General features: G+C 35.9%; 1 protein-coding gene across 1 annotated transcript in view; it reads right to left on the bottom strand.

Moving 5' to 3' along the window:
• The window catches only part of cfap20dc (CFAP20 domain containing), a 166,286-nt gene that overhangs the window by 68,166 nt on the left and 70,557 nt on the right, over positions 1-27,563 (bottom strand). The window contains exons 9-12 of the mRNA XM_088916509.1: positions 24,438-24,574; positions 16,111-16,282; positions 14,075-14,194; positions 9,916-10,256 (exon numbers count right to left, since the gene is read on the bottom strand). Coding sequence (XP_088772635.1) covers positions 9,916-10,256; positions 14,075-14,194; positions 16,111-16,282; positions 24,438-24,574 — 770 coding nt within the window. The remainder of the gene's footprint in view (positions 1-9,915; positions 10,257-14,074; positions 14,195-16,110; positions 16,283-24,437; positions 24,575-27,563) is intronic.

Here is a 27,563-nt window from a genome sequence, read left to right on the forward strand (position 1 = left end):
TAGGAGCATACTGTAACGCGTGTGAAGGCCATAAACGATATTAATTTTGGAACTTAAACATACAGTATATGGCTGGTCTCAGTACTTTAAAGAAAACACACACCAGTATTCCATTTCTCCCTAAACATTTTAAGCATTGAAGTCTTTAACTAACGTGATACCGGAGTCAACAAGCATACTTTTAGAATTTGATTAAAAGGGAATATAATATGGAATCGCATATCTAAAGAAATTAATAACGATATAATTATATTCATGTACCGCAACACAAGAATAGTACACGCTGTACATTGTCTGTTGATAATGTTTCTGTAGTGCTTTCTCAGCACTCTGCATGTCACCTTGCCGGTGGCGCTGTGGGTTAGGTTCCTGACTCCCACGTCACACGGTCTGTGATCGATTCCTGCTGGAGCCATGAATTTTTTTTAACAAACATTTCTTTGAAAAAATTAGTCAGAGATTAAATAAAACCTCACTCGCACCAAACAAATTTATATTTCTAAATATCACAACATGATCGAATTTAAGTCATTTTAATAACAATGAATAGTCATCTATGCGTTACAATATAAACATTTATATTGATTTAAATCGCGTTTTGATTTAAATCGCAAACGCGTGTTTAAATATATGTGTTTTTTGACTCACAATCAGACAAATGCAACATAAATTGATATCTTTGTCTTCTAAGTATCTTAATAAACTTTCAGCATAGCTTTCTCCCCGTTTAGATTTATTTTTCTTGGGATCAAACGTGGAAAGATTAGATTGTAATCGTTTTTATTTTTTAAATACATTTTAGAAAAGTGTAATCTATACTAAAAAGCTGTACACCACCTGCTATAAAGATACATATTGTAATACTTTCGGGTTCGGATAGGACAGACACAAGAACTCAGACTTGCGGAGTTAAAGCAAGTTAAAGCCTTGATTTTATATATCAACTTTAAAAGTGGCATCTCAAAGCAAAGTAAATACCCAACACTGATTGTACCCATCTGTCATGCTAATAAAGCACCTTGAATTGAATTGAGAGAGGGGGGGTAGGGCGAGCGAGAGAGCCAGGACAGACAGGCAAATAAGATACACTCCACAGACATTCACAACAGCGACATATCATAAAACGTTTGCACGTATAGTAAAGTTATTACTTGGTTTTCAAAGTGCAATGAAATACAATATTGTTGGTGTTGCTGTTATTGTTGTTTTTATCCTGTAAAGCGTTTTGAGAAGCCACCTTTAAAGGCGATATATAAAAGCGCTGATTCTTATAGAATGTGTTCCGCCGGGGATTCAAAAAATGTTTTATTTTTTTTTTTAATCACGTATCTAAGGAAATAGCAGTATAATCTTGTTCATGCACAAACAGTGGCATGTTACATTATTAATTTGGGTGTCTCCTCTTGCCAGAAAGCTCTAAATTGCATTTTGAGTGCGGTTTTTGACTTTTTTTAAATTGCAACCCATAAATAAAGCTGATACTGTTTAGAGTTTTAATTATTTTAAACTGTATTACAGCAGCACAATGCACAATGCAACGTAAATTGCAAAAATGCACTTGGAATCTGTCCAAGCCCTACTCTGTCAGGCATTTTCTTTTACTGTAACGGACACAAAAACTCCCTTGCTTTTAACTGTTTCATAATTTCCAACTACGAAAATTATTTAAACTGCGACACTTATCATTCAACCAGAGCTTGATATATCACAAGGATCCTCAAGAGCACAGCAAAGACTGTATTAAAAATATACTAGTGACAAACTAGTATACTTTAGATCTTTTTTTCTGAACCGGGGAAAATCTGATCATGTTTCTCTATAACAATAGTAAAAAACATTATTTTACATATCACTTTTATGTGATATCACCTTAAGGACAGCACATACAAGGGTTAATTGCACAATGGACCGCGCAAATAAATTTAAAATAGTCTTCTTTAGGTGTGAGGGCAGGAGTGGATCGCAGAAGGCATAATCAGCAAATTAGGAAAACAAAGAACAGGACAGGTGAGACGTTTATCCAGAGAGCGAGTGATCAGAAAAAGGAACAGCTGTTACGCCCAGGTTTTACGCTCTCTCTCTGCTGAATGAATAAAAGCATTTTATTAAAAACGCGTTTGCGTTTGTCTGGGTATTTACTTTGTAATCTGTGGTTTACATCTACTGTATTGCTTTGAGATGCCACTTTTAAAGGTGATATGTAAAATAAAGTTTTTTATTATTGTTATAGAGAAACATGATCAGATTTTCCCTGGTTCAGAAAAAAGATGATTAAAATCTGTAATCTTTCCACTTGTATGTCATCGGAAAATACAAGAAGTTTCTGCTTTGTGTAAGGATGGTATCAAAAAGTAATCTAAGTGGTGAGAAAGCTGTGCTCCTCAAAGCGCTTTACAGGATAAAAACAATAACAACAATAGTGTTAGGCTGGGCAAACGATTTTTTTATAGAAATACAAAATGAGATATAATGATGTGTTCCGGCTAAGACATTAACGAGTACAACCCCCCTCTCTGCGGGAGTGCTAGCTGTGACGAATTAAACCGGTTTCACAGGTATTTTCAAAGTAGAAGGGGGCGAGATTTCCAGCGAAAGACATCTCCCCCCTCCAAAACCAAGGAAGTACAGTACTTACTAGTTAAGAAAGCTAGGCTCCTCAATGAAATCGCTTTAACATGCTAATGCGTTGGTGTAAAAGTCCGGGCGTGGCAAGCTTCTAATGTCAACTCGACTCGATTGGAAGACAATGAACATATTCTAGCCCTAAATGAATTAATAGCAAACATGGTTTACATAAAAGACATTTTTCCAAGAAAGTTTATAATAATACGATCTATAGTTGAAATCTGAGCCTAAATAAAAAGAAAAAGTATTCTCAGAGAGCAATTACCCTGTGTTTATGTAGAATAAGTGATTAGGTTTATGAGCTATCTAATTACTTATTCATTTAAAACGCTATATAAAATAAAGTTTATTATTAATTTGCTGGACAGAGCGGTGAACATTATTATGCATAAGACAAAGATAACGATCCTGATCAGTTTAGAAATCTGTGTACGCTGTAAGGTTTTTACTTCTTAAACTTTTAAAATACACGTTTTGAATAGAAAGAAATCCTCTTCCTGGTACAGTATGTATAGCAAACCAGCACGTCTTTTTTCTCCAATCAGAGGGGTGTCAGATGGTGTCAGCCAATCACCATTCTGAAGCCCTACCATAATCTCTGGTATGGGGAGATCCCAGAATTCTGTCCCATAGTTTAGATAGATGATAGATACTTTTATTGATCCTGTGAGGGAAATAAAGTAAATCATTTTCATTTTAGGAAATTATTAAACGCTCGGTTAAACGCAAAGGAGATTGTCTGTTATAGTGGACATAAAAACAAGAGTTCGCTGGCATTATATCCTAGAAGACACAGACCGGCGCCAGACCGGGAGAATGCCCGCAGCGTAAAAGAAAATGCCTGATGAACTAGGGATTGGACAGTTTCCAACTGCTTGTACAATCGATGGAAATGTTCAAATAAATGTGCAAAAGAAATAAACAAAATAATCATTTATTTCTTTATCATATTGGCTAGCTAATGTCCTCTCTTTGCTAGTTAGTGGCTGTGTTTCTGCGTTGGGTAGCAACGGGTGACTGTTCTCAGGCGGAAGATGTAAACAGCTTAATTTTCGTGTTAAATAATTTTTTTAAATTAAAATTCATTCTATACAGCAATCGCATATTTGGGTACTGTTTCATAAAACTTTCATGCTTAAAATGTTTAGGGAGAAATGGAAGACTGGTGTGTATTTTTTCTTTAAACTACCAAGACCAGCCATACACAGTACAGTTTACGTACATACAATAATGTTTATGTTCCTAAATTAATATCGTTTATGACCTTCAGATGCGTTATGCTCCTCTTCTTTTTATGCTCAGCTACTAAAATTTCCCTTTAGTGGTAAAATTCCATATAAATATTCAAAACTAAGCGGATTAAAATGTGCACAGTAAAGACATTAAATGATTAAATCTTTTCACTACCAACCAATGCACCACGAGTGCCCCTGTCGGTCATTTTGGCCAGCCAATCACTTGTGGCTTGTGGGTAGTTTACTGTACCGCGCGTTTGTACCGCGCATTTTGAATGGCTGCATCTGTATACCAGAGCATTTTCACTAGACACCTGGTTCTTTCTCCATTAAGCTCAAGCTTGGCTGAAAATGGACATTCCAGCATGACAGTGATCCAAAGCATACAGTACATCCAAATTGACAAAGGAATGGTTAACTGCAAACAGAATAAAAATTCTTGACTGTACGTCTCAATTTCTAGACCTCAATCCATTTGAGCTTTTCTGATTGTAATTTAAGATGGCAGTTCACTAATGGAAACCAAAGAATTAGAGCAATTGTTTATTGAGGAATATTAATAGTTTCCCCTTTGAAGTGCCAAAACCTCACAGCATACTACAAAAGTGGTTTAGTCAGTGTTAACTCTGCCAGAAGAGAATTTACAAAATACTAAATACAGTGGTGATGTACTGTAAATGCAATCTGCATATTTTCTGGAATTAAATTATTTATCACAATTATGACCATGTAATGCTATTAATATTACTGTATAATATATAGAAAAAAACATCTAATGTGCAAATCTTTCAGTAATTAGATTTATCTGAGCTACTGTATGAATACATTTGAAGGGCACTGTACATGCATTCTACGAGGGTAAGGAAAAAAGGTTGATGCAAGGAGGGAACAGAAGACTATGCATCATGAAGCTATTTTCATCCTTTATTCAAAATATCTCCTGGTATTTATACCACGTTTTTCATTCAATAAGATATTAAAGTGCTTTGTTTATAGGAGGAGACCCATCAAACTTTATTTACCACTGCAGACCTCTCTGTGTGAAACATTATGTCAACCATTCTGCACGACCAGCCCCACTATGCAGCTGATCAGAATTAGACGTGAGACATTCCTTTACTACTTGAATAAAGGGGGATCCTTTGGGAGTCCAGGTTATATGAACCCAGACTAGCATTTCGAGAGGACACTGTAGTTTACACCTGTATGGTTTTAAGATGTACTTCAGGCTTCCATAATTACCATGTTCTGAGGTCCTCAGCATGTGAATATAAAAAATGTGCAAAGGAAATTCATTTCATTAGCATGTTAGATACAGTATCTAGGTTTATAGACAATTCTAGTACAGTCCCCCGATTATATTTAAAGGGATAATCAATATTTAAGATCACTTTAAAATAATATAAATTAGCAACTAATTTATATAAATTAGTAACTAATTTATATACAGTGCCCTCCAAAAAATATTTTTTCAGCCAAAGCATATGTTGTTCCCCCCAAATTTAGGTGACCATATGTATTAGAACACTTACTGTAAAGCAAATTAAAGAACTGAAAAAGTCAGTTTGTCCCGTTTGTCCCAATACTTACTGTATGCTGATCTAAATATGGGGGGTTGAACAAAAAAAAGTGCTGTTGTTGTCTGACAGCAAAACATTTACGCATAAAAAACCCATAGGTAAAAGGGAATATACTTTATATATATAGGGAATATACTTTTGTCTCAGATTCATCATGATTTTAAATCCAAATTTCTTGAGGATACAGCTATAATGCACTAATTTGAGCTCTCGTCCCAGTACTTTTGGAGGGCACTGTATGTAATTGAAAACATTCTGATCTCTTCTAAGCAATATGACAATAAAATAACTGTATACAATCTACTCAGACTGTGTATACATTAATAGATATTTGGATAATTTCCATTTTGGTGCTTTGTGATTATCATCTTGATTCTGGTTATTATATGCAGAACCAATAAGCAGAAAATGAAGTAATCATACCCCATAACCCCTAAAGAAGGCTCTATAGGTGAAACATTGTCTCTCTTTTCAACATGGTTTATTACCTTTACCTGTTCCTTTGCAGTTTATGCTGATGCAACTACCTACTTGAACTTCTTCAACCTATACTGGAAACTTGGTTTGAAAATACTAATCCAAAGGAAAAAATACATATTGGTTCACCAGCACCACATGCAGAAGCAACCTATTTGTTTATGTCTTCCATCTCACTTCTGATTAGGTCCAGGCTTGCTAAGCTTATGAGATCTGACAGGATCAGGCTACAAGCTGGTAAAGCTTCTGCCATAACAGTGTGCCAAAAAAGAAAAACCATCTGTTGCTGCAATGCAAAATTCAATAGAGAAACATGCAATGCCAACTGATCCCAAAGAGTATTTCGATAGAAGTGACAAGTACCAATTCAAGCAACTTTCCATGCTGACAAGAGAACAATCTTAAATTTAGGATTTACTATAAGGATAACTTATAAAGAATAAAACATGAAGTCTAGAATTGTTTTACCTTATACTTCTCCAAGATGTTAACTACTATATGATTTCAATTCAATTTTATTATATGCATGAATATTTTATTCTTCATCTTCAGCACTATTAAAATTGGAATACATACAGTAGCTGAACACAGAAGAAGTAAAAGTGCAGAGAAAAGCTGTCACTGAAGCTATGAATCTGGCTGATTGATGTGTAGTCCTGCAGTGTCATACTGTATGTAAGTCTGTGTTCTGACCACTGGAAGTCAGTTATCAACAGGAATATCACCTGAAACTGAAAGGCAGTAGAAACCTGAACCTGACAAAGCCATAATATAACCATTTTAATCTTACAGTTTTTACTGCTGCCTTCTCGACTACAAGGCACAGGTTTTTGCTATTTCTATATACAGTACATAAACAAACTGAAGTAGTTCAGGTGGGTAGCAGTGTCAGCATGCGTAGGCTGCAAAGGCAAAAGTAATAGGTTTATTCCACGCTGAAAAGAGAAGAAAGAAAACACAACATTTTGGCTGTGGAGCCTTCTTCGGGTGTCAGGCAAAAATGCAGTATTTCAAGTTGATTCAAACCTTGACCTGAAGTGAGATACAATGTAAAGTATTATGCAGAATGCATTAAACATTACCAAGCAAATGTAAGAGCTAAATGATTTTAAGGTTCAGTGATTTTTTCTGTCAGACTAATGAAAGTCTTAAATCTGAATAATTTATTCAGTAGTTAAAATTAGGACCAGTCAAGACAATTTGTTTCTGTAGGTTCGTTTATTTTAATTAATCTACAGGTCTTGAAAGTCTTTCTGATCATAATTTTGATATGATTTTATTTAGCAGCTGTTAATAAATATTTAATGAGCCTTAAATAATATCTTTTTTTCTCATTTAAAGAAATGGGCAAGTTGATACTAAGCAGGCGTGTTCTGCACATGCCAGTAAAACCTACAGTATAATACCATGAGAGACCGTTGACGTATAATAAAATAAAATACTTTAGCTTGGGACTACTGTGAAGATATTACACATTATGTTGATGTCTGCATGGCTTTCAATTTTTTTTAAACTGAGCACATTATAGTTAAGAGGTTCATTCCCGATTCACCTGCTGTATTGTATCAGGGCAGGCTACCTATCTGAAGGCAGCAAGTCAGTAAAAAGTGAATAGTAAGATTATTAGGATACAAGCAACCAAACATTAATCATTTTGATTCCCCCAATTTCCCAATTCAGAGCTGTAACGCATCTCATCTGTCAGCTCCATATTTACTAATAGTTTTTGACAAACGCTTGTTTTGAGACAATTCAAAATGTAGACTGTCTGCTCTACAAACCTGTGTTCTAGTGGAATATTTTAAATCTTAAATCCCTTTAATTCATCTGCTAGAAAGTTTAATGTGTATGCCTGACTGCCTTTCAATTTGATTTCAAATACTCTTGCATCGCCATGGCCTACTGAACCCAAAATTCACAAGCACCATGAAGGAAGACATTCAAATTATTGGAACTGAGGCTGCAAGAAAACCCAAACATATTTCCAAATTCAATTCTATTACCTGTAGAGTGCCCATGTAAAAAACAGCAGCTGTCAAAATACTCAAACATTTGCTAACATATTAGTTTTACCAACTACTCTCACGATCAAACATAGTGCTCACTAATTTATTCATTTTATTACTGTCATTTTTTAACTTCACATTTACAGTATGTAAATTCTCCTGACATCTTTAGACAGAAACAATTATAGCTCAGATCACCAGGTCCTGACTGGTTTAGTGTAAATTTTGAATAATGAAGTTTCATTTATTGTTAGATTATGTAAAATAATACTACAGTGGACTGGAAGTACATTAACATCAAATGAAATCTCTGGAGTAAAATGCACCTAAAGAGGTGCAGTACACTTGATTAACACATTTTGTTGTTGTCTGAGCTTGCAAAAACACTTGACATATACAAATAGGACTTTAAATTGGGAATCTATACAATCTACTCCAAGCTAAAAATGAATTAGATATTTGAAGAAAACTATAAAACATTTTTCCTGCATAAGTATTAAGCCCCTTTGTTACAGTGACCCCAGTGAATTAGTTCCAATGCTAAGGACAGCATTGTCACAAAATTATTTCAGATTATTTAAGTAGTAATGTGGTTTACCTTTACTTCAGAGTAAATACATCTTTCTCTTTTATTTCCCTTTAGATAGATACTGCAATTCAAGCCATAACTCACATATTGATAAGACAAATTGACTGTAAAGACCAAAGAGGCTATGAAAGGAGTAGATCAGAAGGTAACTTACTGTACCTTTTGAGTACAGTGAAGTCTATATTTTTTCTCTCTTTATTTTACATAAATATATACACATATACACATACCTTTACAAATATAAATACATCAAAATATGTAATTATAGTAACTAATTAATTTTAAAATGTATGCGTATGAAGGGATGGCTTTATCTCACTGATAGTTGTAATGCAGTAAGAAAAGAATTAAGAATTGTGAAGCTCATCATTAAGAAGTGAAATCTGCATTACAAACTACTTAGATTGTCTGTATTTCCAATGAGCAGCTAAGAAAGCAGGAAACTGGTAACAGTTATCACTGTGAACTTATATCTAGAAAGTTCCATGTCTGAGGGGAGACACTGACATTTCATACACTGACAATATCCTGGTCCCTGTATAAACCTGGCCTATACTGTATGGTAAATCTCATATGAGAAACTGTATACTGCACACGTATGGAAAATGGTTCTATGATTAGAAGAGATAAAAACTGAACTTTTGTAAATTCAAAATCCGAGCAAAAGCCAGACATTTTAACCAGTCAGCACTATCACAGCAGTCAAATATTGTCGTAGTAGCATCATGGGATGCTTTCCTCAGCAGGGACTAGGATGTTGGCAGGACTGTGGAAAAATAGATACTACAAAGTACAGTTGAATCCTAGTGGACAATATGCTTGAGTCACCCAAGAATCTAAAACTGTGTCTAAAGTTCAGATTTCAGTAGGACTAAAATTACCTGAAACAATCATGGTCCAGTCAAAGTCCTGATATAAATGCAACAGAAATTGTTGACAAGTATTTATGTTTAGATAAGTTTAGATCTTTACATAAACACATTTATTGAAAAAAAAAATTAATAATAATTACTATTATATATATATATTACTTAAAGTTATGAAAATGTGATGTTATTAGCTTTGGGTGAATATGTTTTTAAGGTACTGTATGCACAGAATATGTATCTATGGCCTTATTAAAATATTTGTGCTAATTAATTGAAATAAACTTTGGAATTTCCAAAACACTTGAACAGAGATAAGTAATGCCCTATATTACTCAGGGATAAAAAGAGTAAAAATTTAATTAAAAATGTTCCCACATCTAGTAGGACAATCAGTTTAGTAAATAAAAATGTTTTGATGTGTAGAATTTAGCTAGTGAGGACCTTTTATATTGCTTTTCTTCTGGCATAGCCCATTAGAACTGTGCAAGGTAAGGAGTATATAATCCAGTGAGGAAGAGCAGCTACAGTACATACCTCCTCGCTACTGCTGCCAAGGAAGTCATCCTCCAACCGAGCCCCCCTGTGACCCAAGTTGTTGTCCCCTTTCTCATCCAATATGAAGGGGACGTCCTTCACAGGTGTGTTTTGGGATCTTCTGTGCTTCTGTGCAGAGTGTGGCCTTGAAGAATATGTGAAAATGCCCACTTGACATAGCTGGGGTTCTGTTTCTCCATCCTCATTGCTGTCCTCGGTGTCACCACAATCCAGCTTATGCTGTACCCTAGACCTGTGAGGCTGGGAATGCACTGGAACTTGACTTGTAGACTCTGTAGACACAAAGCTGCTCTCTAAGTGGATGGAGAACAGACATTTATCTGGGAAAAAAGAAATCATATGTGAAAGCTAAATAGTTTATACTTTTTGTACCACCTTTGTGCATTGGTAGAGCAATAACACACCATTAAAGACAGTTGCCATTTGGATATAGTAGATATGCCAAATGAATATTTCACAAATAGTTTTTACAATAGAAGACATACATTTGATCACAGTATGGTGTTTGGAAAAAAACCACTAAAATCAGAACAAAGTGGTTTTTGTATTTACCCATATTGCCCTTTTATCTGGTTGACACCTCTTTGCTTTTCCCCAGTTCTCATATACTGTAGGTGAATTCACACATCAGCAGATGTCATGAAATACAATTACCTGTATACATTGCAGAATCTGCAATCATGGTCCAACATAATAAGTACAGTACATCATTCTTTGTCTATCTTGTTCAGCAGTATGTACTGTACCTATAGATTTGACTGGGGCACAGAACTTCCACTTCATCTACATAGAGTAATAAATATAGGAGGAGCAGAAAAACAGGAGGGGTCTTATCAAAACAATTTGCAAACTATCATTCCATTTTGGGTAAGGACTTACCTTTGTAGATAAAGGCAATTCTTGGGATGGAGTTTGGACTATGTGAATGTGGCCTCTAAATACCCTGATCATCTGCTAATGCATTTTAATTTTGGTCACAGACCTTACAGTATATTACTACTCAGAGATGTTTTTTAAACAGGTCTCACTGACACCTCAAGGTGTACTCTGCTCATAGGCAGTAACAGAATCATATGATATGAGAATGCTCATATCTGGATGTGTTTTAGGATTGTGTCTCCTAAACTTTTTTTACTATCTACTATCTTGGAGAAAAATATAACCTGTTCTTCACTGGGTTTACTGTTGAATGATGACTGATTGCTATATTTTTAAGCACATAAGAAGAGCTGCCCATTTTGCTCATTTGGTAGTTTAATAATAAGATTTTGGCCAGCCATTTCTTAAAGCCCCCATGAGTTTGGGCCTCAAACACCTGGCTGGGAAGTTTGCTCCAGATACATAATACTCTCTGAACAAAGAAGTGTTTCCTATTCTCTATTCCTATTTTGTTTTACGTGAAGGGTTGTGGAAGTACAGCATGGAATATTATAGTTTCATACAGTATAATAATATAGAAGTAATATAAATTGAAAATGAAAATGAATGTCCTTGAGTGTCCCAGTCAAAGGCCTGACTTGATTTTTATTGATAATCTGTGTAAAGACTTGAAAACTGCTGTCCATAATTGATTCCCAAGCAACTTGAGAGGGCTTGAGCAAATCTGCCAAGAAGAATATGTGAAAGATGGTAGAGACTTACTCAAAAATACTTGTGGCTGTAATTGCTGCCAAAGGTGCTTTAACCAAATATTGAGTTTAAAAGTCTGCATAAACAATCAACATATTTAGTTTTTGTATGGTTTATGCTGACATTTACTGTAACTTACATTTCCTATAGAAAAGTTTTAAGATTGAGCATTCAGCTTTTGAATAAAATATTATGTTTAAAAAAAATGTATGTATCATTTTATAATTTCACAAAATGGGAGACTGGTCAGACTGCGTTTTCAAGGCATTGCGTATAATCGTGTTATCAATATTTTACCTGAGAGCACCTAACCTTCCACAGGCTACCATGATACTTGAAATAAAGTAGAAAAGAATCTTTTCTACTTTTTGTTTTTCTTGAAAAAACTAATAAACTGCCAAGAGAGGCTTATGACACACATTAATAATAAAGATCTTTAATTGCAAAGAACATCTTATCACTTTACTTCTTGAACAAGCTTCTATGTGAGCAATGAAATACGATGAGTGTTTTCATAGGGAAATATGCAAATTACAACGTAATCACAATATTGCAGGAAAAGATAAATTCAAGAATGATCACTAAAGCACCTAATTAATTTCTCCTCACAGATAGATTTATGCTAGGTTTCCTAATTGCAGCCTAACATTTTAATGAGTATTTCAACAATGCATAAATTAAGCTGACAAACTGAAAACAATATTCATTTATTTGCCTTCTGTAGTCACTGGAAAACAATTTGTACTTGTATAAGCTCTATACACCTGCTGGCATGCAAACTACAATATTAGAAGTGACATTACTTGTCTAACTCAGAATAATAATTCAACAAGAGGTTAATCAACCACATGTGTAATTTACTTTCTCGTGTTAAAAATCAAAAAACAAAATGCTCTTGGTGACATAGTACTTTATTCAATAACAAATAAAGGCTTCTAAGACAACTTTGGCAGGTTAACTTATGGTAAGAGCAGAAAGATCAAATTAAACAACAATCAACAGCACTTACCTGTTTTTTCTTCTGTACTTTATGTAATTTGAATTGCTTTGAATTTGAATTTCAATAATTATTTTCAATAGCACAGACGACTGTTACTATTTTAAAGATGATTATAAATAATTGGAAATTCATATTTTGAAATTAACAAATTATGAGATCACCAGAAAATAAAAAAACAATGATGATGAGCTTCATTATCATTTAACTTCAAAAAGGAAGTGAAAGTGATACTGCACATTTAGATTTTTAAAGCTGTTGTTTATCAATATCTCTCAAGTATATTAGAGAACATAAATATAGTGTTTTCTTTCTTATTTTTTTCAGCATGGAATAAACCTATTACTTGTTCCTTTGCAGCCTACGCATGCTGACGCAGCTACCCACCTAAATATAGAGTTGTTTAAAACATTAACACACATTAACACATATGTTTAAACATATAGCATCATATAATGTAAACAACTTATTTAAACTTTCCTCCAATATGAAGCTATTAATGCAGTTTTACATCAATATATTGAAGGAGGTAAAATCTAACGATTGTGTATAAAATAAACTATAAATATTCACAAACATGGTCAAAGAACTGGTGAGGTGCAAGCTGACAGCATGAATTCCAAAATAACCCAACAAATAAACATTTTATGCTTCTTGGCAACTACTATTGTAAACAAAGAAAACATCATTAGATAGTTATTTTATACAGTATGTATTAGATAATATAACCCCATATACTGTATGTACAGGTTTTGTTATGAGAGTTTTAATGCCAGACTGTAATAAAAGAAACAGAAGGTACAGTATACCGCTATTATAAAACATAAAGCAGAGTCATTAAAAAAACAGAAGTGCTTTTTGATATCCGGCTTCCTCCCAAAGCTTGCCAGGGGTTAAACCCCCTTTACTATTTACTCTCCTGCACAGAGTAAGGATTGATTTCTCTATGGAACTGCCCTTTTTTCAATGCTGAATCTGTGCAATGCCTAAAGATTCAGAAAGAACACTAAAAAAGCATTTATATTTAGAATTCTATAACAATGGAAGGCCATACCATACATAAAATATTAACAAAAAACATGAATAATCAATAAATTAGATCTAAAACATTAATAATAATTCTTCATCTTTACATTATATTTTTTGCTTCTAGACAAGGCTTGTTTTGTCTGTGTAATGTACAGTACTATAGCCCATTACATAGCCCTATAATGTATAATAAATAATTAAGTACAAAAACGTCACTACAACTCTGAGCCTCAGACAGAAGAAATATCATTGTCAGGCTCCTGTGTTCCCAGAATGTTTCAGATCAGGCCAACTAAGGAGCAAAGATAAAGTCCCTAAACTTTTCTTTGATGGATTGTGCATTGACAGATTTTCCAGACAGAAGAACAAGAACGTGAAAATGGCTGGATGAAGATGTCTTTCACCACATTACAGATTCTAGTCTATAAACTGATAGTCATGCAAAACAGTACCTGTATATATACTGTACAGTACATATGGTACCTGTAGCATTAGGCCATTTGCTCTGCTCTTTCCCAGCACTCTGTGCTTGCAGCCTCCCTCTCCTTACCCTCTCCCTGGACTGGTCCTGTGGGAGGTGTGGTTGAATCACATGATGTGGCACTGTTTAAAGACATTAATATAAAATAAAAATGCTTTCTTATTTTGTATCTTTAACACTTTCTCTTGATATAGGTTTTCTTATCTTTGTGGAGACCCTAAGTATTATGAAGTGTTAGTCATATGAGCTATAGGTTTCATTTTTTTAATTTAAATGAAGACATTTTACCAGCTGCGCAATTCAATATCTATCAAAATGAATAAATGAATGAATAAATTCCAAGCAATGCATAACTAAGCATGATACAGTATGTTAATAACCTTTCCCTCCTCTGCATTGTAAGATCCCAAATATCAATGCCACAAAAAAACAGATCACTGTATAGAAAATCTGATATGCTGTAATGTACCATCACAGCTGGACATTATTACAAAAAAGTAAATTATACACTTAAAGTGCGAAAAAATGACACTCCATACTGTGACTACAATATGCGATTAAAATGGAGCAGCACTGCAAAGTCATAAAAAAAGAATCAATACTAATCTCTGTGGAGATCTCCAAGGAAAAGACCAGTTTCAGTTAACTCTTAGCCCCAGGTGAAAATATTTAGCTCTTTTCCACCGCAGTCATTCGACTCCAAGCAGCATGGTGCCCTGGCATTATTTAATTATCAAGATAGACCCATGCTGTAACGGCAGTGTGACACAGTATATGGATTGACTCATTTAATCTAATGTGAATGTGAGATCTGAATGCTATCATGGCAACAAGATTACTTCCTGGAATTAAAGTGATGTCTGAAACACTCGGGTTTAATTAATTGTATTTAGATTAGATACTGTATAAATTACTGTATAAAAACTTGGAAAAAAAACTACTTTAGCACCAACAGTGAAATACAGACTTGAGGACACAAGTGGAAATTAATATAGCTTGGATTTAGGACTGAAAACAAGAGGTTTATATTCATACAAAATGTTGTGGTTGTCTGGTGCAAGCTATATTCTTGCATCAATAATGTGCCAAATGTTTTTTTCTCTTTCTTGTCTTTACAAGTAAAATGCTTTGAAGTTTATTCTAATAGTAATAGTTCAACAACATGTGTTTAAATGTACACCTATACACTGCATTTGAAATGTGTTTAATTTTTATTTTTTTTTAAGTTCCAAGGAAGGTTACCATTAGAGAGATTCTTTAACCTATGTTAGACTGGAGCACCTAAACTTTAGAGCCAGTACTTGGAGAGAGCTAACCTTTGCTCCTCCACCTACCTGTTCTTCCTTCCTTCAGAGCCACCCAGCCACTAAAGTCCACTTTCCTGGATATTCCCTACTTCAGGATGTCTGTCTCTATAACTAAGACCCACACCTTGCTCACCTTCATCATTTTATTTAAACCTATACCCTCAATACTTCTCCTTTACTCAAATTCCCTCCTTGGCTTGTAACCTACTGTATTATGTTGTTTCTGTTCCCCTACTGGAGGACTTAGTTATTAGTATTACCTTACTGAGGAAGCTCTTAACCTGTAACCAACCCACATTGCTTTGTCCCTTCCAGGGTTCTTAAATCTTCTCCAAGATTTAACCAACCAATATTATACTATCCCCTTTGTAGGTCCTTAAATCTTAGTAGCCAAAGTAGAGAACTTTGGTTTCTGTAAACCTTAAACAGGTTCTCGAATGTTCTACTCTCCTATTCCATTTTATGACAGCATTCATGTGAACAATATACAGTAAATAGCCTGAATAGCCTAAGACGGCAGATTAGATTATTATATTTAAATTGTATATCTTTAAATTACTTGCAATCTGTTGAGAATCTAAATACCATTTTGTGATGCAAAGACAATGAGGAAATTATATGAGAAGTCCATTAGTACCGTATTTTATGGTAATGTTTTATCCAAGATAACTGAAGCTTCTTTCTTCTTGAATTGTATCCCCATTATCAAAGTGAAACATAGGTTTTGGTACCTGGGGTGTGCTGAGTTGATTTATCATCTTCCTGACTCCTGTGTTGCAGTATCTCTGAATGTGTGGCACCAGGAATTTCACACCAGTCTGTATTTCTGTCTGACCGGTCTCCACTGTTGTGTCTTGACTGGTGAGAGGTCCTGGTCATTCTTGCACCACTAGAGTATGCTGTCTGTAATGAATATAAGATACTGAAGTTATTCACAAATTGCTGACTAACTTGAATAATATGGCTCTGTATATCAATATTTATTTTCAATTTCTTGCTCTTCTTCCAGAAATTATTATAAGACAGTAGAAATAAAAAAAATATGGAATGATTGTCAGTACTTTCATAAGTTATTATAGTAGAAATGTGGGTGGCCATAAAAGAAACATTTCATTACTTAAATACTTTAAATTTTAATATACTGTATTAAACTCATGGACTTTTCCCTTGTTGTTAAGAGTTACAATAGGTCATTTTTTGCAGTGTATTATTGAAAAGCAATTAAAATCATGACCTCAGAAATAAGAGGGGTGTAAGAAAAAGAATGGGCTAATTGAAATTTATTACCATTTTCAAAAATCTTATCTGCCATGAAAATGCAATGCTCTGCTACTTTCACATTCTTATCAACAAACCTTTAACGACGTAAGATATGAAATCAAAGGGGGATGCTGAACTGAAGAAATGATTCATAATGGAAAGGCAATGTTTAGAGTTGATAAAATTTAGCTTTGTTTAAATGCTAGAAATTTACAGAAATTTGAATTAATTTCAATACCACCGATCTTATAAAGGACAGATAAAATACTAGGTGAGAAGCAGAGCTTTGGATGACCTGGAGATGATACGCACAGATGATTCGCTGCTGTTATTCCAGTAAGAAAATGTGTACTTTTTAGAATTTGCTTAATAGGGAATATGATATGGAATTGCATAACTAAATAAATAACTATATTAAGGATCTAAATATAATATATTTATATATTTGGTAGTATTACCATATTCTATTGTCTTTGCAACCACATCTTAATAAATAAAAATTAGTATGGATAGGGAACTGTGAATTGCTGGCAGTGGGTGAAAGATGGAAGTGCATTCCACGGAGGATACACTGTGATGACATCAACAGCATCCAGTGCCTGGTCTGTCCCTGTCTTTCGGATCCATATGGGATCCTATATCTAACATATTTGTTCCCTCCTGGGGCAGATTGCACATCTTCTGTGTCTTCACATAAGTGGACTGTGTTTAGAAAGTGGGATGAGTGAGAAAACAATAAACTGGCTGTTGCTGTGTCAGGGAAGCAAGTTTTTTATGAGAGTGGTGACTCAGGATAAACAGGATAAGTCATAAAAGTTAGTTATGGTAAAAATTAGTGGCTAGACAAGAGTTGTATAGTAGTGTTTATCAATGCGAAGAGAGAGAACTAGACATTAGGATTAAGTCGAGTTCCATGTTCTAGAGTCTCATTCTGTAAAGTGACTAGCGATTAGTGAAGTGAAAATGGAAAACTGAGCATTAAGGGTTAAACCGAGATTATATGCTTCAGTGTCTCGTTGAGTGGTTATTTTTGTGAATACTTCAAATGAACAATACAGAGTTGTTAATTGATTTGTTCTAGTTCAAGTTCTAGTTGTTAATTGATTTGCCTGTTGATTTAGAAAGACAAATTAGAGTATAAGAAACTGGCTGTTACTAAGCAAATACGAAAGCACTAGTGTTGATTGTGTGTCACCTGAACTTAATAAAAGAGCAACAGAGGCTGACCTGGAGATGATCAGCTATGGAAAGTTGGTAAGGTTAGTTAGGTTTAGTACCTTGTTTATCACAGTTTTATGTTTAAAATGAATAGATCATCTCAATGGTCCCCTGAATACAATTGTCAATATGCACCTGCGTGTACATAAAAGATAAAACTATGGAGCTTGTATTTATGTATGCGTAAAATCAAGGGGTAAAAACCTTTGTGCATTCAGTGGGGCAAGGGAGACAGAATTCCTTTGGGAACAGAAAACTCAGTATAAAAATAAAGGGATCTTATGCTTGCATAAGTTTAGAAATCTGTGTCAAAACTACTCACTATATAAACAAAAGATATACTTGCATGCTGAAAGCACAAGTTATGGTTTGCCAGGCTGCCTTCCTGCTTTTAATGGAAGTGACAGAGCTTGTTTCTTTAACTTATTCAGAAATATTAATTAAAAATTTGCTGATCAGAAAAAAAATGCTCTTTCCGTCCACTCCATTTCATCAGTTGCCCCTTGTAATAAAAACAACCATGACAACACAGTACCACAACAGAATCCATGATAATGGCTGGTTGCATGAGCACAGACAGAAACATTATTCTGTATTGATTTGCAAATTTACAGTGTATTTTAAACTCAAAGTTCATTTTTGTAATGAAATAATAACAATAAGATGGCAGCACAAACACATGGAAATAATTGTGCTTCTAGTAATCAATTTCACACTCAATTTGATAAGTGTTATAACTAGGAAAAATGTTAAATATAGGATCACCATTTACTGTACTGTATACTGTATATATTTAAATTGTATTTCCCCATGATTAAATCTACTAGATGCTAGCACTATATCTCTGAATAGTTTTTAGCAGATGCAGTGTGAAATTTACATCATGCTTGGAGCAATTTTAATACATCTATGTGTTAAATATGGACTATATGAAATGTCTGAAAAATAGGGAAGTAAAGTGATTATCTTGGTTTATGCAAACATATCTTTTTACAATATTTTGATTATATTTACACTAGGATGATAAATACCACGTCTGGTTTTAACCATTTAACCAGACTTGAACAAAGTGGTTTAAAATTTGTTACAGTTTAATGCCACAGTTCAGATATCAAAATTTACCATAGCAGCTTATGCTCATGAAGCAGGTGTGGATCTTGATGATATTGGTCAAGTTTCAAATCAGTTAATGGCTGTGGAAATTAAAAGTTTGAAAGGTTTTTCTAAAATATGGCTCTGGCCATCATCTTGGCTGATAAGGAAGCAATAATTATCATGTTACATGTCAATTAGTAAGTGCCAGAGATGAAACTTGCCAGTTTAGAATCTAATTGTTTACGCTTTGTGCACACACAAGCAGTTTAAATTTCAGAACAATACAGTGCAAATGACACTACTGGTGGACAGCCCATATTTATTGATGACATTTAATCTTGTTGTCACTGGATTTATACTAAGTTTGAAGTTAACTACCCTAAGAGTTTCTGAGCATGAACAGTTTGTATTATGGGTCAAAAATTAATAAAATATTTGATGAGCTGGAGTGAACACAAAAATCATAACCAAAAATTAAAAAGAAAAAACTTTCAGCTACAAACACAAAGAAGTTGAAATGTTGAAAGATTGGGTGTTGTTGAAATTGGATAACTTTAAATTTAATCCATGTGCTGTTGATATTCCCACTGCCATAAAAGAAAGTTTTGAAACTTTACAAACACTTAGTCACAAACCTATCACTATAATATATAAATTAAAACGGTAAGCAGTTTTACGATGTCATGAAATGCTACAATAAAGCAAAGTGGCAGCAATGATTATGGATACAGAAAAGAAAGAATATCTAAGAATATTTTTTCCCCGAATATGATGATGGATTACCTGGATTACAGAGTTCCAACTGTACCTGTTCCCGAAAGCAAGTGGCAGCGCAGGAAGAGAGGTAAGCAGGCAGGTGTCTTGCTTAGACTGAGACAAAGCCGGAATCGCCCTCTGCTTCCAAGCATACTCTTCACTAATGTTCAATCACTTGACAGCAAGCTGGACGAATTGAGAGGCTTGTTTTCCAATGGGACATTAAGAACTGCAACGTGCTAGTGTTTACTGAAACCTGGCTCAACACATCCACTCTTATTCTATCGTGAGTTTTTTCTGTGCACTGCCAGGACAGGACAATGGACTCGGGGAAGATCAAGGGTGGAGTGGTATGTTTCATGGTTAATAACTCCTGATGCACGGACGTGGAGATTATTTCATCGTCATGCACCCCACATCTTGAACATCTGACAATTAAATATCGCCCCTTCTGTCTACTGAGGGAGTGTACACTGGTAGTGCTCACGGTAGTGTATATTCTGTCGCAGGCTAACACCACAAAATTACTGGAGTGACTACACGAACACCTAAGCAGACATGAGAACTTATACCCCAAGGGCAGCTCCGTGATGTTGGTCCCCCTACAGACAGCACAAACGATGAAACCCACCGGTTTGGTTTCCCTATGACGTTGTAGGTGGGATGAGTGACGTCATTTAGCACTTTTTGGAGGAATCGGACTCTATTCTAAGTCACTGCTTTGCCACCACTGACTGGCAGATTTTTTGTGAAGCTGCCGGGAATGACATTAACCTATATGTGAACTATGCTACTGGCTACATCAGCAAAAGCATAGAAGATGTTGTCCCCAGGATTACTGTTCGCACATACCCAAATCAAAATCTGTGGGTAAATGGCGAAGTACGTGCTAAACTCAGAACTAGAACATCCGCCTTCAGACCTTCGATCTCAAAAAAGCCAAATATAACTACAGAGTGAAACTGGAATCACAATATCACGACGACCGGGACATTCCATGTGGCATGGAATCTGGACCATCACAGACTACAAAGCGAAACACAGCAACACGACACACACCGCCTTTCCCCCCGATTAACTAAATTCATTTTACACATGGTTCAAAGTCCATAACATGGAACCAGCTAAGGAAATCCCAGTAAACTAGGGGGGACAGCCACTGTCTCCAGAGATGATGTGTACAAAGTCTTTAAAAAGACTAATCCACGCAAAGCTCCTGGCCTCGACGCTATCCCTGGTCGTGTCCTGAAGGCTTGCGCAGATCAACTGGCAGATATCTTCATGGACATATTTAATCTCTCCCTCACTCAATGCACAGTCCCCTCTTGCTTCAAGAAAACCACCATTGCTCCAATCCCCAAGAAAACCAGAGTTAGCTGTCTGAATGATTACCACCCTGCTGAACTCTATCATCATGAAATGCTTTGAGCTGCTGATCAAAGAACATATCACCCGACACCTTGGACCCACTGCAATTTGCATATAGACAGAACAGATCAACTGAGGATACCATCGCCACTGCTCTACACACTACCCTTTCACACCTAGGTAAGAAAGGAACATATGTGAGAATGTTAGTTGCTGTGTATTGATTACAGCTCAGCATTCGACACCATCGTACCATCAAGGCTTATCACCAAGCTCCGGGACCTAGGACTAAGCTCCCCTCTCTGCAATTGGATCCTGGACTTTCTGACGGGCCGACCACAGGTGGTGAGAATAGGCATAAGTACATCCTCCACCATGACTGAACATCGTTGCCCCCCAAGGCTTTGTGCTCAGCCCTCTCCTCTACTCCTTATTCACCTATGACTGCATCACCAGGAACAAAACAAACTCATCATCATTAACCCATCATTAAGTTTGAAGAGGATACAACGATCATCGGCTTGATCACGAACGGTGATAACTACGCGTACAGGGAGGAGGTAGAAACGCTGACAGCATGGGACCAGGACAACAACCTTTTTCTGAACACCAGCAAAACTAAGGAGTTGATCATGGACTACAGGAAGCATCGAGGAACAGACCACAATGCACCCATTCATATCTTCGGGTCTGCAGTGGAGAAAGTCAACAGTTTCAAATTCCTAGGTGTCAACATCACAGACGATCTAACCTGAACCCTCCACACCAACCTTGTAGCCAAGACAGCACGGCAGCGCCTATTCTTTCTCCGCAGACTAAAGAAGTTCGGCATGCCATCACATCTTTCCAACTTCTACAGGTGCACCACTGAAACCATCCTAACCGGCTGCATCACTGCCCGGTATGGTCCACCCGGGAGCGCAAAGTATTCCAGAGGGTGGTGAAACTGGTTCAAAACACTACCGGCTGCGTGCTACCGAACATCAGGGAAATTTACGCTATTAGATGCCTCAAGAAGGCCAGGTCTATCCTCAGGGACCCTAGTCTCCCTAACCACAACTTGTTCTCTCTACTACCATCTGGAAAATGATACCAAAGTGTACAGATCAAGACCAACAGGTTTCGTAACAGCTTCTTTCCCCAGGCAATAAGACTGCTAAGCATCCAACCACAGCAGACACCCGCAATTACCCAAACATCCGCTGGCAAATAGGCAACCTACTTGAACTGACAGAGTACACCGGCGCCCTCCTGTCACTTAGCACTCTCAGGACACATACAAACAGCACTAAATACCTCCTATCATTGTGTTACTTTCGCACAATCTGTTATTGTATTGTAAATAGCAATTGTATGATTTATTGTATCGTAATCTTAACAAAATCCTTATAAACTTCTGTCCTTCTACTCTTCTATCCCTCTTAACCAGCTCGCGGATAAAGCATTTCGTGGCTGACAACACTGTATGCTGTTCTGTTCGTACATTGATAAATAAACCTTGATTAATTAATTGATTGATTGATTTTATCTTCACTAATATGAAAACCTTGGAGCCCCAGCAAAAGTCAAAATGCAACGTTTTAAATTTAATTTTCCCCAGGATCATACTTTTTCATTTGGACTTGCACTGCTTAACAGGTTTCAAACAGAACACTTTCATATTGGGAAAGGAAAAAATTATTGCAATCATTACAGAATTCCATAAATATACACTTTAAGTACAGGAACTATTTCTATTCAGAGTTACAGGAAACAAAACTCAATAATGTTGCAAGTCCAATTCATGCATTTGCTTTGTCAATTATAATTATGTCACTACAAAATTATCTGACAGCAATACGGTATACTAGAAACATGGCAGAGAATGGTACGACAGAGGCAGCTCCTCTTTTTAACTTGACAGTAGTTTTGTGGTAAGTGAACTGAGGCCACAGAAACACTTCCTGCAAACATCAATTCCTAATCACTACCAACAGGGCCTGGAATTGAAACAGTGACCTGGAGTTGAAAGGTTTCGTATCCCACTGCCAAAGTGCTTAACAACCCATCACCTTTCCCCATGCTTCTATATTATCAATCTATTCTGGGATGTCAGGCTGACAGTAATAGGGCTTATAATCACCTGCAAACCTTTAGATCTCTGCAACATCATTTTTTGTTAAGATACACACAATTCACATCTCAATCATTTCTTTCTACAATGACCACAAGCAAGTTGAAGTGGCACAGTGGTATGTGGTTAGTACACCTTCCGTTCTACATGTTGTTTCTGTGTTCACATGGGCTTCCTCAAGGCTCTCTGGCTTCCTCCCAGATCCAAAAGATATGCAGGCTCATTTAAGTCTGTGTATTGCTTGAGTATGTGTGCCACATATTCCTGTTGAGGGTGGTGCAACTCCTGCAACCTATCCTGGAAGCCCACACACAAACAAGCACAGAAAGACAATGTTGAGGCACCAATTTACCTGTCCTGTAGTTTTTTGAAAACAGAGAGGAAATTGCAAAATGCATTCAAACTAGGTGAGAACATACAAACTCCACACAGAAAACAGTCCTCTCTGGATTCAAACACAGGACTCAAGGAATGTCAGGCAGAAGTGCTAATTGCCAAACAACCATGACACACTACATTTATTCAACCATATAATTTACCTGAATTGTTCATTGTATAGAAATTGATGCATAAGATGTGTTTTAGCAAAGACAAACACTAGGAGATAAAGATAAAGACGAACTAAATGAGAGAGAATAAAGCAGCATAGACAAAATCTACTTTCCTTGGCTTTTCATGTGATTTCTATCTAGCTTCCTTTGAAAGACTGGTAGGTACACACAAGATGGTGATTCTTATCTGAGCTACGTTCCCCAGAAAGCTGTGAGGAATGATCTGCTATTCTCAGTTACCTAAATGTTTGGCCTAAGATGGTTTAAAACCAAGAAGCACAAGCTTCCAGATCAGTCTTCGTCTGCTGTCTGGAGACAGAGGGAAGATCCTCTGTTATGTGCAATATTCACCAGAGGAAGGAAAAGAAGTTAGCATCGGACAGACTGACCAACTGAATGACAGCTGGAACTGCAAACTTCTGTAAGTTCCTATACATGGGTTTTGGAAGACTCTCACAGGAACTGCCCAACTGAGCTTATTACAGAGATGGCTTGTGAAGAAGTTTAGTTAGAAGCTAAAAAGGGGATTTAGGCTTTTGGTTTATGCTTAAGAGTTTTGGCTAATTTCACTGCACTATAAATAAAAGAGCAGTTTATCTTTATCTTATGCTGTTTTGTGTGTCTGGTTTATCTAGAAGTCTAGATAGTCTATGAGTGTTTCACAGTCCACTTTATAGCAAAACTGTCTGTATAATACCTCTCGTGATCCAGTCGCAATTATTCTCCTTCCTGTGGCTGGAGGGGGGCCCAGAACCTTGGATCCAAATGCAATGTGGGATATGTCTTTGTTTTTATTGTTCCGTGCACTAGCTATCCTGGTGCTGCTTATTTGTTCTGCAAAGGAAAAATCAAATCATTCATCTGTACAGTATATTGACAAAATACAATTACTGTGAGCTATACATACCACTGAGTAATCAATTGATGCAATCTCAATCAAACATACATATTTCATCTATAGTTCTGGACATTATTCTATGTACAGTATCATTGTAAATGTTTATTTCCAGTTATACGTATATATATATGTATACTGAATTATTGTTTTGTAAAAAGAATATTTTAAATTAGTATTTCATTAGTATTTAATTGGTAAAACAAGATGGCTTTTAAGGTGTATAACTGTTGTGTATATTTATAAATATAATCTGAAAAATATTTTGTATTGTAATCTAACAAGATCCATAATCATTTAATTTAATCTATAACCATGCTGAACTTTTTTTCTTTTTTTTTTAAATTATATAATGTTAGCATCCCCAAAGGGGTTGGGCAGCCAGTTGACTTTGGACCCAACCCCTTTGGGGACCCTTAGAGGTTTTTTCTCCTTACTAAGGAGTTTTTGGTTCCTCTCCTATGTTGTCTTCTGATCTTCTGTTCTGTATTCACAAAATGTACGGTTACTTGCATTGTTAAGTGCCTTGGGGCAACCTTGTTGTGAAAGGTGCTATATAAAAATAAATTGAATCGATCTGAACTTCCTCACTAACCTTTTATTAAAATATAACTATTTAAACCTCTCACAAAGAGTAAATAAAATTACACAAATTAGGAGCATATTTTCTGTTTAAAACTTCAGAATGTTTGGGTACTCTGTATAGTAATCATATACTGATGCAAAAACATACGTAAGAAAGACAACACTCAACCGCTTTCTCCCTTCATCCTCATATCATTTCTCCCAAAAAGCACAGCTGGAACTCTTTCTGCATTCAGCAAACAGCAGTACAACCATCTGTCTCTAGCTGCAAATGGAGAGCAAGGTCTTTTGACCGTAAGCAAGATGCTGCATTTAATGTTACTCTGGCGTCAGTATTCACTTAGGATGCCAGATCTAATTAGTCAAATGTCAGCAGAAATAAAAGATACTTTCCTGGGACCACAATTAAAGTGGACATCTTATTAAATGTCATGAAAGCAAACATTAGTTAATTGCTAAAATATTGACAATATAAGAAGTTGTAAATAAAATAGAATTTCATTATCTGATTATTTTTAATTGCATGATCATTTTGATTTATTGTAATGTTTTATTTTTTTTTACTTTCACAAATGAATATTTTGTTGTTTACATTCTTGAAAAGCTCCAAAGTCTGAAAAAGGATGCCAAAATGCAGTTTTCCCTATTTAGTGGTGTACCAGAAAATATAACTCGGTGTGCCATTACTAAAGTGACATTACAATGGTAAAGATAAGCACATATGCAGAGAAGCAAACAGCACATTGCAGCAGTTTACAATGACGAAGTACCCATTCTAGAGCCTTTTTAAGGACTGAGCAACATGCAAAGTGCTCAGAGGAATTACATTTCCTATGGTTCACAGTGACAGCTGCATCCAAGTGTGAAAGACACCTCATGAAACATGCAACTCCCACTTGCATTGTGATAGGAAATATAGTGCAAGGCCCTCTATTGTACTGTATGTACTCTACAAGGTGGAAGTATGAAAGCTATGAATGACTGGGACAGAAATACTAGCCCCTCCTGTGACTTGGTTTTATTTTATTGTCTTTTTTATCTGAACTGAATCATGATTTACTCACTGAACATTATAACATTTAATGGTATTTGCAGAAACCTTTCTGATGTTTAATAAAGCTTGCTCTTAACAGAACCTTTTTCTATATAAAAAGTTTTCATATGGAATAAACTTCTGCATTATTAAACGACTGTATGCTCTAGTCTTATCCAGGGAGTAAAGAACCACCAAAGAATTCATTTTAGTGCTTCCTACCTGTTGAGATAGTACATTCATTTTCTGTGCAGGTAAAACTGCAGTGAAAAACTCTGTTTTTGAAAAATTAGAAGGTTGATTCCCAAATGTGCCAGTTGCTTATAAAAAGCATGTACAGTAGATGAAAAATTCTTATGTAGTGGTTAATATACAGAACATTCTGAATTATTCTGTACTGTACTGTCTTATATTGTAACCCACAAAAAGATCTTCTTAAAGTATTTTGCTTTCCTCTCTTGACATTTTCCCTCTCTTAAATTGTCTTCTCTTCATACCTTCTTTATAACCTCAAGCCTTTGTCTTAACCTTCATCTACAGGTTTGTCTCTTACTCTCTCATTCTCACAGTATATTCTTTCTTCTCAACCTCCCCTCTTCTGTATTATTTTGCAGAGCAGGAACCCATTGTAAACCAGCTGAGTCTGGCTCCAAGGTGTAATCATATAGCATCTGTAAATTGCTTTGTTTGCGGACCTTTTATCTGTATAAATATCTTATATAGTGTTGGAAATAATTATTGAAACACAAGGATAGAAGTCAGAAGATAATGTAAATTATGCATTATAAATTAGTACCTTTTGTGCAAAAATGAAACATCACCTAGTACAGTATTATATTAACATGCCACAATGGCATTAGCTATCAGACAATGCTTTAGAAAGTGTCACAGTATCTCAAGGCATATGTAACGATAGACAGTATATATATATTCGTATGAGCTTAACATGCAGAAGTTACATAGCTATATTGTCACAGTCAGGTGCCTCAGCCAGTCGCGGCTGGCATCATCCAAATCGATAGTTGCCGGGGCATCTGAAGTGAGGGCAGGAGTTTAGGATGTGGTCGGCCGTCTGCTCCTTGCCATCGCCGCATTCGCTAGTTGAGTCATCAGTGAGACCCCATTTGTGTAGGGTGGCCCGGAAACGGCCATGTCCGGTTCTTAGTCGGTTCAGCTTGACCCAGGCTTGTCTGGGTAGGTCATTTCCAGCGGGTTTGTTGGATACTTTGTCAATAAATTGTTTCAGTCTGTGGTTGTTATTATTCCACGCGTCTTGCCACTTTTTGTTAGCCCAATTAGTGCCATTGTCG

The sequence above is a fragment of the Atractosteus spatula genome, chromosome 5 (assembly GCF_055471065.1).
Source record: "Atractosteus spatula isolate fAtrSpa1 chromosome 5, fAtrSpa1.hap1, whole genome shotgun sequence".
Taxonomy (NCBI): domain Eukaryota; kingdom Metazoa; phylum Chordata; class Actinopteri; order Semionotiformes; family Lepisosteidae; genus Atractosteus; species Atractosteus spatula.